The sequence below is a fragment of the Poecilia reticulata genome, chromosome 21 (assembly GCF_904066995.2).
Source record: "Poecilia reticulata chromosome 21, P_reticulata-male-v2, whole genome shotgun sequence".
NCBI classification, from domain to species: Eukaryota; Metazoa; Chordata; class Actinopteri; order Cyprinodontiformes; family Poeciliidae; genus Poecilia; species Poecilia reticulata.
Window position 1 is genome coordinate 11,864,407 of NC_088850.1, and position 12,791 is coordinate 11,877,197.

General features: G+C 41.4%; 1 protein-coding gene across 3 annotated transcripts in view; it reads right to left on the reverse strand.

Annotated features, from left to right (window-relative positions):
• Window positions 1–12,791, reverse strand: part of nhsl1b (NHS-like 1b) — a 95,248-nt gene that overhangs the window by 55,622 nt on the left and 26,835 nt on the right. Inside the window, exon 1 of one of the 3 annotated variants that reach the window (XM_008397783.3) lies at window positions 2,082–3,589. The exons of the other annotated variants lie outside the window; for them this stretch is intronic. Coding sequence (XP_008396005.2) covers window positions 2,082–2,322 — 241 coding nt within the window. The 5' untranslated portion in view covers window positions 2,323–3,589. Of the gene's footprint in view, window positions 1–2,081; window positions 3,590–12,791 lie in introns of those variants that run through there. 3 annotated transcript variants of the gene reach the window in all.

The window sequence follows — 12,791 nt, forward strand, 5'->3', positions numbered from 1 at the left end:
AAGAGACAGAAGACAGAGGGCAGCGCTAGATTAAGCCACCAGACCATTTGAATGGCAGAAACAAAGGGTTGCAAATGTGATGCACGTCATTGTTAAAGGTCTGGCTAGTAAAAAAAAAAAAACAAAAACACCAAGCCTGGTCTTAGTAAGGAAATAAGTATAAGTTTTTACTGCCCTCAAGATTTGTAGCTTGCCAGTACAACAAAGTTATAACAGTAAAACTGAAGATTGAGCAGAAGAGTTATAGCTTTTTGAGGAACTACATGTGCCGTAAACATGGATGATGTAGACAGACTGCATATCAAAAGATTATGCAAGAAAATATTTATTTGGCTCTAAAGACACTTTAGGTAGTTAAAAATATTCCGGTTTAATAAAATCCTATTAAAAGCCGCACATTAGAGCAACAGTCAAGCAATGGAAATTCCAGTAACATTTCTAAGCAATCAATGTTCAAGAAACTTAAAACAATGTGTTATTTTTGCAACACATCGTTTGTCTGACAAACTGCTTGAAGTGGTTGGAATAATACCCCATTAGCCGTCAGTTTAATGTTTTATGATAAAAACATCCAACATAAGGAACAATTTAAGCTCCACCAGGGTGCTGCTCTTTGACTTACAGAAGCATTTCAAGCCCTCAAATTATTCAAGTTATGTGCATCTCCGAGCTGTTGTAGGAAATGGGCATGTTCGGACGCAACACAGAAAATTGAGATGTGCAATAAACAACAACAGCGGTGACAAGCTTCACATTCCTGTCATGTAACTTATTTCTAGATTAAAATGCTCTCATTTGTTCAGAGTGACAGATTAAAAATATGGTCCAATTTGTAGTAGCTGTCAAATCGAACAGGGACAGTTAGTCTAAGTGAGGACCAGGTTAAATCAGAGCGCTTCAGTACTATTCAGTACTAAATCACAAGAAGAGAAGATACATGATACTGGAATTACAAGAACACGATTAGATAAGATTTTAGCGTTCTTGAGAGAAATTGAAGAATCATCGGTTTTTTTTGTTCACATTTCTCAAAGTATTTGTAGTCGGTGCCAAATGATTCAGTCCAGGTTTCCATGTATGAAAACTTTCTTGGTTGTCTAATTCTGAGGTGAACTTCATTTAAACAAAATACTGAAAATGTTTTCTTTTGTTTTCCCAAAAAAACTAAAGTTGTAAAGTATTGATAGCTGTGGCATAAGGAAAGCTTGTTCAGTGTAGAATGATTCTGTATCTTTAGTTTTTGAATTAAAGAGGATCAAATGCAGTCCTACTGTAATAAAAAAAAAACTGTCAAATAGTTCTTAATCTAGTACTGATACACTGTGTGACTGAATTTAGCCACATGAGATACTTGCGCTATTCTCACGTTGATCTGTATCTTGTCTGACACACCAAAATATTTGAGGCATTGCAGGACCATTGGCTCTTACTAAACCATTAGGTGGGTTATTATGGAGTAAATTTAGTGCATTTTCCATGAAGGGTTCAAGACAAAGCTACAGTTACAACCACTGTCCTATAACTCTCAGTGACAGCTGATTGATGTATGAGCCAAGATACAATAGGTGTATAACTGGACTAATCCCAGGCATAACACCCAAGAATCTCTATGAGAACTAGAAATGACATTTTCACGTCAGCCAAGATGGCCAAATAGGAAGCATAAACTCATCCATTTAGTTCACTTGTTCACAATAGTCAACCATCCAAAGATGACCCTCTGCCTGACACCAAACTCTGAGTAGTACCAGGCTGTGACACAACCATTTACATGACGTCACCTTCTTCCGGTCGGACAAGTCTTTATTTATCAATCGCACACACACGCGCACGCACAGAGCCCTCTTTCACCGCCAACTCGATGTCCACCCTCTAAACCAAACAGGGCTCCCACTCACTCGCCATAGCAACAAGGAAGTGCAGGTTGTAAACACACAGAGAAAGAGGCAGTAAACAGACAGATGTGTTTCTATATTTACTTTTCCGTATAAATAAAATGATTGAATCACTGGTTTTAGGGAGAACGAGAACGACTGCATGGGCATTTATTTTGCTTTTTAATGGTCTCTCTTCATTCTCACCTATTTTGTGCTGAGGTCTGTACACCCAGTTGTCATCGTCCTCGGCTTCGTCTTTTTGCGGCATGTGAAGATGAGTGCGTGAGCGCGAGCGGCGGTTGGGAACCAGATGGAGATCGCTTTGACTGTGGAAGAAGCGTCTCCCCTGGTGGGAGAGGGGGGACATGTTGAGCCAACTGAGAGCCCGCGACAGCCCTGCCGGCTTTTCCTTGTGGAATGAAGCGGATCGCCGGTCTCCTCTCATATTTGCTCGGAGAGGCAAGTTTAGGAGGAGGTCAGATGAAATAGTTTAAGGTAATTAGCCTCCTTGGACACTAATCCAGCGGTTGAATGTCTGTTTTAGGAGTAGCTCCAAATATTAAGGGAAAGCAATCCAAATCCACACACATTCCAATCAGATTCCACATTGAGGAGTAAATTAGTTTCAGGAGGAACTTCATCCATACTCCACATCACGACTTCGACTCGGCAGCTCCCAACTTTCGACCCCGTTCACATCATCCTCCTTTCACAAACTGAAATTCTTTCTTCAAACCATCCTTCCACATCTCTTCCGTTTCTTTTTGCCTTACGTCTTTGGGCATGATTCCAAAACCCAAGGGAGTAATTAGGCAATCCAGTTAGCTGGAAAAAACATCCAGCCCTCTATGCAGGCTTTCCGTTTAAAAAAAAAAAAAAGGGTGGGGAGAGAGATTTCCAAACTTCAAGAAGATAATGTTCAATCACAGCGAACTGGCAGTTGTAATTTACAACCACGCGTGTTTTCCAGTGCTGTTACCTCACATTGCTGGAGCTCATTAGGTGACACACAATCCGTCAGTGCAGCGGCAGACGAAGACGTTAAGAAGTGTCAGTCTCCCTGGGTCTATTCCCAGCCTGATGAAGGTATTTGCATGCTCACAGGAGAGCAAAAACACAGTCACATATCTTATCCTCCTGCCAAATAAAGATCTCTCGTCTTCTCCCGATTCTTCTTGTTTTCTCCTCCAGTATTGAAGATGCTGGTAAAGGACGAAGAGGTGAACCAAGCATGAGAAGAGTCTTTTGCAAAATAAAGAAGAGAAACAGAAAGTGCTGCAGGCGTTGGTAGCCACCAAGTTCAAGACTGACCAATCAGCTGATCAGCGCCTGAGATAAGAGTATCAGGAAGGCTGCACCTGCTGCACGCCCCAAAAAAACTCCAGACGGTTTTAAAAAAGAAAGCTCAGTCTGCTGAGGATTCCCAGAACTTTCTGCTCCTGGAGAGAGCAGACTGCAAGTGTATGACTGTGAGGAGCTGCTGGGAGTACACCCAACCCTAAAACACACTAAACTGAAATATGAGTCAGCCCTTCCCTTCTTCCTTATTTCCTGCCTTTCTGTTTTTCTGCAATCCCTGATCTCCGCCCTTCTCCCTCATCTGATAGCCAGCATGGCAACCACTCCCCACACCCTCCTTCGCACCTTGTTTTGCCCCTTCTACCTTTTCTGTTTGCTCTCCGTGTTATTCATGCTCTCCAGGCTCCTGCTTCCCTAATAAACCTGCATTTTGCCGCAGGACAATTCAAAATCCCGTAAAAGCTCTCTGCAGCTGGTATGCACTGCATGTTAAAGGCATGCAAAAAAAGTGTCTTATAGGTCACAGCATGTTTTGGTAGCTGGCTTCAGCTCACTAACATGCAGGGAGCAACTGGAATACCAGGGTAGTTTAAAAATCAACCAAATACAAAACACTTCTCATAAACACAAAATCACACACAGACCCTCAGGTACAACGCCTCCTACAATATTTATTAGGGAGGTGGAGTTTTCCCACCCCACTGTGAATGCAGAACAGACATGTGACCACCAAGGTGCGACAGCAGGTTGTTTGTTCAAAAACCAGTAGTCTGTCAGTTTCACAATGTTAAGTAAACTCAACCATAAAAAAGTTAGTGGATTACTTGTTGTTGTAAAATAATCTGCATCTTTAAGACACTATGTTCCATCTCGGGATGGATCGGTTACGTTGCTGAAAGCCGATTCCTCATTCGGTGTAGTCGTGTAGAGTAAACCAACACTCCAGAACTCGTTGCTCATTCGGGCTCATCACATTAATTTTTACTTTTTTGTTTTTCACTTTAAATCAGAAAATAAGTAAACATAGCTGTGCAGACAAGTTCTCAAATGGTAACCATCAGGAACAAATTCCATATTAATATACAGTGACAGATATGGCTGTGTTTAAAGACCTTTGTTCAGAGTGATGACACATGAGGCCACAGTCCTTTAATATTTAACCAGGACTATTTTCTATTGAGCGGAGACAGAGGGATCAGTTTGGTTGGCGTTGGAAGACTAATAACTAACAGGCCATTATGTTGATGAGGAAATTATCTGGTTCAAACATACAGGCATTAGACAGGGTACACTCAACACAATGGGTCCAAAAACAAAAAAAGAACAAAGTGCAATTTCCTTCAAAGCCAAACACCCCCCTAGAGAACAAGAAAGCTGAGAAGGTCAGCATCCTAGTTCAACCCCCTACTTCATTTTTATTTCATGAAATGTACAAGCAGTGCCAATAATCAATATAAAAATCGATACCAATGGCTGGATCTTTGCGCAATGCACATCCGGTCAATACTGGGTTGGCTTTAATGCTCAGGTACAGAAAAATGCAATAAATATGTTGTCAAATTGACAAACGTCTGACTATGTCACCATTTGTCACTTTGACATGGCTTAAAATAAAGCAGTTTGCAAAAGCTTTTATGAAGACTGACATGAATCTGTATTCATCCCTTTTTAAGCGCATACCCCCCAAATAAGGGCGAGGTTTGGCTAGGTGAGAGTTAATCAGAGAAGCAGCCAACAGGCCTGTGGTGAACGTGAGGAACTGGAGCCACAGAACGAGATCCAGGGCACAAGAACTGACGTGTCCCTCTGGGATTAATAAAGTATATTGGTTCATTCACTCATCAGCTTCCTCTGTAGGATAGCTGGGAGTCAGACTTGTAAATAAAAATAACCAGCTCTGTCACCTTAGGGAAGTTGCAAAGCATCCTGGGCATGCTCTGGCTCGTCCCACTGGGAGGAGACCCCGGAACAGACTCAGAACTTTCAGGAGGAACTTGATGTTCCTTCTGGCCTGGGAACACCGTAGGATCCCGAAGAATGAGCTGAAGAGAGTTATTAGGATGGGGAGCTGATTGGTACAATAAGCATAGGAAGTTATCCATCAATGGAGGCTCAACACAGCTGTCCTGGAGTCCACTCCTGGTCTGGTCCATTTACTTCATATCTTCCCTCTTCTCTCTCTGACCCCTGGCTTGTCTGCTAAACTGTCTAATAAAGGTATTTTTTGAAACTAGAGATACTTCTGGGTAATTTCCAACACAAATTAATTAGAAGATAATATCTAATACCATTGAGGGTAACAGAAAATATTTAGGACATAGTTGAAAAAAAAAATCTAACAATAATTTTAAGGTAGAGGAAACTTTCAAGTTTTTTGGTTTCATCAGTTGAAATTTTTGAAAAACTACTCCTGTATAATGTTGCTTCATTCCTGCTCCACGGGAGAAGATGTAAAGAATCACATGCTGCTGCTCTGTGTGCAGTAAAAAATAATAATTAAAAAAAATAAATCATACCAGTATAATGAGACTTTTTAACAAGACCTCTGACCGTGCAAGTTGCCGTAAAGAAAGTATGCATGTTCAGGTAAATGCCGACGGGCTTGTGATTATATCAGCACAGACAGTTAGCTGTGTTTACCCAGGAGAGGACACATGCCTTAGACACGTACAAGATAAACTCCAAGGATTTCTTTCTGGATCTTACCTCCATGATATCATAAGAATGGAGACAGGTTAATCTGAATTACTGGATAATTAAAGAAATTAAAGGATATCTAAAGATTAGCAGGATCCTAAGAAATGCAATATAAACATCAAAAACCTATTATTTGGTGACATTAAGACAATTATCGTAATTTGCAAAAAAAAAAATACAATAATTCAGATTCACTTTTGAATTCACCGACTATCTGGATTACACAAGAAAATCCTTCTAATTTTAGCCAACATAAAAGCGGCCCTGCTAAACTGACTAAATTACATATTGAGCTAAATAAACACCCCCAAAGATCAAAATATATCAGCTACTCCATGCACGCCCTCTTCACTTCTGCACGACACAAATGGCGACATGCGAGAGCGATCTGGTTGCAAGGTAACTCAATCCAACACAAGAGCAACCGCTGACACTAAATACACCCCTGATCAGACGCTTCTCTAAAGGATAAACATCACTTCCTGAGCTTTACGAGTGAAAAAACAGCCCACAGAAGTGCATCCGCACGTCCGCAATTGTCTCATCCACATAGAAGCCCTGGCCTGGCGTCCCTGCCAAGTTTCAAATCCCAGCAAGTCGAGTTCGTCTCTCAGCAGCAGCACGTCTCCAGAGCCAGTTAAACACAGGGGTTCAAGCTGCACCGCAGAGGAAACCTTTTATTACCCCTGAGCACCTCGCATTTACAGGGACGGTTTACGTGGGAGCCTGCGCTGGTGCGAGGCCGTTTCTGTCCAAGACCGCGTGTGGGAACAAAACTCACAAAAGCAGAAAGCGACAGAGTTGGTTGACTGTTTTTATTTTTGCATTGTGGGTGCAGATTTTCACACTATTAACAAAACGCTGCCTGACGTACGACAAAATGAGAAGCTAGACATCTGCCTTTAATTAAATGCCACAATTTATCTGGCCTTCGCTTACCCCCGCCTGTATCTCAAGAAATCTATGCTCGTGTTCGTTTCTGCACATGCCATAAATGTGACAGCTTTTTTTTTAACTGCAGAGTAAACAAATCTACAGTAGGAAGCTGAGAAGAACAACGCAAGGCAATAAAAAATAAGCTAATCCTAAATTGTTGCAACATGTTGTATGAAAACTGACCATGATTTATAAAAAATTTAAATTAAAAAATGAAAAAAACACTGCATGTTATGGATTATGCAGTTCTCTCGTGGGTAGAACTTGCTTTGCAGGCGATTGAGTAGTTATATTTACACCACGTCACATACATGTAATTGATATGTTCAACACTATTCCTGTTTTTCTTGCATGTCATAAATTGCCACGTAGTAAACTGTTCTATAATCAGGTGAGAGATTCTGCAACTTAAAGCCACCGGAGGCCCTGCAGGGCTTGTAGCTAAGCAACAACCCTCTGATGGCAGACAGGAGGGCTGCTCTGCTCTCTCGTCTTTCTCTCTATATATATATACATATACACTTATATAGAAGTAAGTAAAACTCATTAAGAAGGATGTTTGTTCAACTATAACAAGAGGAAAAAAAATATCTTAAGCTTACAATCTGGTTTCCATGGTATTTCGAAACTAATCGAGCCCACAGCCTCACAGATCCTCTATCGTACTTCTCACTGGAGATAAGTTGTCTATCCACATATTTTTTATAAATTTTACACCAAACCCATCTGGACATTTGTTTCCAAAAAGCTCAAGATTTTTTTTTTTTTACTGTGTTACAATTTATGAATGGGTAACAGAGATTATATAGGCACATTAAAGTGTAAGCCTCTAAACTTGAATCTCTGAATACTTTTTACATCCTTTATATGCAATTCCCTTTTCCAAACACATGGTGGCACTACTCGTTTAACTTTACTTGTCCCAAACTCTCTTGGGCAGTCACTTCAGTAGTATATTACCTTAATAGAAAGTCAAATGGGCCAGAAAATATCTGCAGATGCTGGTCTTTATTCATTTATCCATGTTGAGCACCACAAAATTAGGCTTCAGTTCATAAACAACGAAGGCCTGGAGGGAATAAAGTTTGTTTATTTACAAGACCCTCTGTCTGAGTGTGTGTTGTGTGACGATAGCAATCTATAGTGGGTGATAACGCAGTTATTTCAAACATTTAGGGCCTATCTATGGCCTCGGTGGAATAGCACTTATAAAATCACACACGCACACACTTTGGGTTTTGCGGAGTTGTTAAATGTTGACCACACTTCTGGAAACACCAAGGTCAACATGCGTCACCCCAGTTTGGAGAAATCCCTACTTCGTCTGGCCATGTGCTTGAAATAGCTCAAATCCAGCGGTCACACACTAGTGTTGCAAGAAAACAAATGTATATATCTATATGTGATGTTCTCACATTAGAACACAATGAAGAGAAGTCCTGCAGCTACAAACCTTTGACCTCTTACTTGTGACCCCAACTTGACAACAGACTCACAGCTGCTGCTCAGTATATGCGTAGACATGTGGCTGTGTGTATTTTAACAGTTATGCACTGAGGAGCTATGGATACTGGACCATTTTATGTGTCTAAACACTCTTGTACTTCCTTCAGACAAAGTTGTGTGTTTCTAAGACCTACATCTGAGAAGTAGCAAAGTGCAGCAAAAAGGTCTGGAAGCAGTTCAAATATACAGAATCTGTTCCGGGTAAAAGGTTTGTTCATGATACTGCCCCCCGCCCCGAGTATATTCGGCTAAATATTCTGACATGCAGGCCGTCTGAACAAAAGACGAGACGACAGCTCTGAGGTTAATCTTAAAAAGAACAGAAAGGAGTGGCGCTCCAGCTTATAGGACAAATGAACTCCGGTAATCCGAGTACACCCAGCAGGGCCGCGTCCAGCGGTTGAAGCAAGAGAAAGGGCGCGGCCGACTATGCATTCCTGATCAGTCAAGCCTGAGCGGAGGGGGCCAGACCGATGGACCTGTAGCCAGATGTGTTCTGCGTGGGCTTTGCGTGTTCACATACATTGTATGTTTCTGGTTAAAGTCTGGCTATTTTAGGAAGAATATGGGGCTGCGGTAGAGAGGACTGATATTTAGCATTCATAAACACACTGTCGTCATTTTTACCAATCTCTTTGCACTTCTTTGTTATAAAGCACAAATGAAAAGTAACTTGCTTCCTCAAGCAACAACAGTTGAAATCCGAGGAGGAGGTCCGAATCAAGCACGCAGCACTTAAAAATGTTCGGCACCCTGACTTGTTTGACTGTGTCAAAGGAGTTCCTGTTTGCACGCATCATCTAAAGAACAACGTGTTTGTCATTGCTACAGTATTCACCTGGGCTTGTGCCATCCTACTGGGTGGTTGAACCTGTTTTAAACTTCACTCAGTGGAAAAAAACAATCACAACAGCTTACATGAACTTATGAAATCAGCTCATTTGAAGGGCTGTGTAAGGCTTGACTGTATGCTAATGTGGGGCATTTCAGCCATTTGATGCAGGTGTCTTGGAACAGGGACAGTTTTAGATCATTTTAGGAGATAAAACACTAAAATAAAACCTCTTGAAATTAAACATAAGACAAGACAAGAAAAAAATTGAAAGCAAAAGTCAATATGTGTAACCGAACTGGAAGAAACCAGAATCAGATACAGTAACCTAATCATGACTCATCATTACTTCAATATAAGAAGGAAATACAGTAGAAACACCAACAGGTGTGCCATTACAGTCTATGGCTAACTGGGTGAATGATAAACTTGTTCATAAATCTTGTGACTATTGGACAGGGAGAAAAATCTGGAACTTGGTTCCCTGTAACATTTAGATGCGTCTTTGCTTTAATAAACCCAGATAAAATGATGAGGTCGCTAGCAAGACTCTGTGGGACTAAGGAGGCAAATAATTCAGACGCTTTGGTCCAGGCGTACGTCTGCAGTACGAGTTTCCCGGGTCTTGAGGGGCTGGAGTTTGAGAACTGGAGACGGGCCAATTGAAAACAGACGCTACCAAGTCAAGCACTCATCAACACACTTTGGTTTGTAAGTAGTTACTAAGTGTGTGAAGACATGCTTGCAGTTTGTTCAGGCTGTGAGAGAGAGCAAGACTTTCATCAGGTAACAGGAAGGCTAAACAGAGGAGCTAAGTTGCTCTGGTTTACCATTTTGAGCATTCAATCGTTGCAGAGTTGTAACAGTAGCGTCTTATATTTTAAATAACTTACAGCCCTAATTGAGCTCCAAAAACTGCCGTCCAACAAAGCTGACCTATTAATTGTTTACTAGAAAAAATACTTTTTATTGGTTCAAGCCCATGTCTCAAAAAGGGCAAATGAAAAAAAAAAAACTATTAGAGTTGGAATAATGGTTCATGATTAAATTTTTAATAAAAAAAAAAAATAATAAAGTTATTAGGATGTTTTAGAAAACCAGAGTACATAGCGCCCCGGTATGAAACCAAAGGACAAACTTGATCTGTGTGTTTGCCACAGAGCTACTTTGGTTACAAAGCCAGCGGATCTGTGGTTGCACTCCAATAATGCTGAACTTGTTACAGTGGTTATGAAATATAAACAACACTCATATTTCCAGCATTTCTTGAGAAGAGTCTTTTGAAACAGAAAATCCCATCCCATAATTTAATGTGTTAATTCTTTTATTGCAAAAAGTCAACTAAAGAGTTGAATTGTCTAATTGTTCAGTAACTATTTGAGGCAATAGCCACGTTTCTAGCAGCAAGATAAAAACAAAGCCTTTTTTTTTATCATGCTGTACTACCGCTGTTGCTGCACCCTGTCAGTCAGCTGCCTGTAAGAAGGCTTCTTTACAATTTTAGTGTTTAAAAGAAAGACAAATTTGGCTGTTTTGAAATATTTGTTGTCAGCACAGGAGTCACGGGGAGCCCATGCTTGGTCTACGGGTCAGTTAAATAGGCAGACAAGGGTTAAGGAAAAGTTCAGCTCATGTGCTGACAGCCAATTTGGCAACCCACCAGGAGTCAAATCTGGCAACACGCCCATCAAACCCCAGAGGGGCCTGCTTTCTGCTGTGTGTCTGACAGGCAGTGTGAGTCAAAGGGTGGGGGAAATACCAAGCACACAAAAAAAAGACCAAATACCCTCTTAAACAGAAGGGAAAAGCACCAAAAGAACAATGAGGGAAAAGGTGTTTTTGCAATCGGGACGTGAAGGCTAATATTTTCCAAGTGTTTTCATTTATAAAGCATTTTTAACAAGCATACAAGCGGCGAGAGGAAAACTAATAAAAGCCAGGATGTGTGAAGTAACAGTAGCAGAGTTTGTGTGGTCCTCGTCAACAAAACACTACCAACAATTATTCTGTTGGTGTTAACAGAGCCATAGAAAGAGGGTAAGACTCATATGTAGTAATAATAAAATGCAAAACAGACAAAGAATAGAAGAGACAAAAAAAAAAAGAGATAAGGAGTGACACACAGAATTATGCTGATTAGGCAGGCGGCAGGCCGACCGTTACAGAGACAAAAGGGGCTTGACTCAGTCTGGCTTTGTGCCGTCTACAGCTGGGAGCTGTCAAATAAACACACACGCACGCCCGCACACACAGAGTAAGCCTACCGTTACTATAAACTCTTCCCTCCTTATCTGGGTTCACATCAATACATCAACCATTCACAAACTTCACAAAGCTGGACTGAGATCAGCTTTAATTTACCAATACGCTCACATAAACATACAAGTTCAGGCTCATTCCTGTCTGCAGCAGCAGCAGCTCCACGCTGCTGGCCGACTTTCCTCCTTCCCGATCCAAGAGGCTCTTCGGCAGCCAATCTTCCTTAGAGGAGGACTTAAGGGCACAGCTGAGATCAGATCCTGGATGTGCTGCCTGCCAGCCGTTACATGCTGGGATTATAAGGAACATTGCACACAAACTGCAGGAGTAATAGCAAGCAAGCAAAGTAATGAAGGCAAAGAGGGAGTTCATATGATTAACAACGTAAAAAGCTGCTAAACGGGCCTCAATCCCCCGCCCCTTTATGTCCGCCCTCTGTGTATAGTTCACCTAAGGTTGATTTTTTTATTTTTCTTTACAATAAATCTCCCCAAAAAACAGATCAGTTTCAACATTTTCCCTCTTTCTGGACCTCTCTCTTCCTCATTATACGCTTCCTTTGTTCCCACACAGTCTCTCAATTCGGGGGAGGAACATAAACTCTCGGCCCACCTCGGACTCCGAGCCAAAGGCCACTGGTTGCGACCACCCGCCCACCCACAGCGCGGTCGGCGCAGCAGGGTTTTCCATGCGAGTCTCTGTGAGCGCGTTTCCTTGCAGCTGCCCTTCTTCACGCCCGACTGCATGCATGCGTGTACCTGCGCCGGCTTACAGGTGTGCGTCTGCCTACAGGCGTCTGTGTAGTTGTTTGTTCAAGCTCTGCTCCCCACCGTAATAACAGCACGCACAGGTTGTCGTTACAGGCTGGACAAAAATCATTGTTTTACTTTAATAAAATAGTGGGGACTGAAATTACAGCCGTCTCAGATTGGCACTGTGTGTTTTTCATCGGGTCTCGGGTTCCATCGGTTTGTTGGCCTCCTCTGGGGCACCTTGCCGTTTTCAAACCAGCTCAGATTTCGGGGATTTTTGAGAAGAAAACATCTATTAGAGGTGGGTTGACATATCTGTTATTCATGGGTAATCTTTGCTTGGAGGAGCAGATGAACAATGAAAATCATCTTTCCACCTTAACTAAGATTTTGCTGCTTGTTCCACTGAACCTAATTCAAAGTTGAAGGTCTTTTTTTATTATTACTGAAAGCTTTTTAAGTGTTTATCTAAATGTTATTGAAACTAATAATAGATAAAAGGGAAACATAGTTACTGCCAGATTACCTTATTTAAATAAGTGACGTTCCGATCATTTTGGCAGATGAAAATCGGATAATTTTTTCCCAAAATATTCCTTCCGCTTTAGTTAGAAACTGAAAACCTCCTCCTCT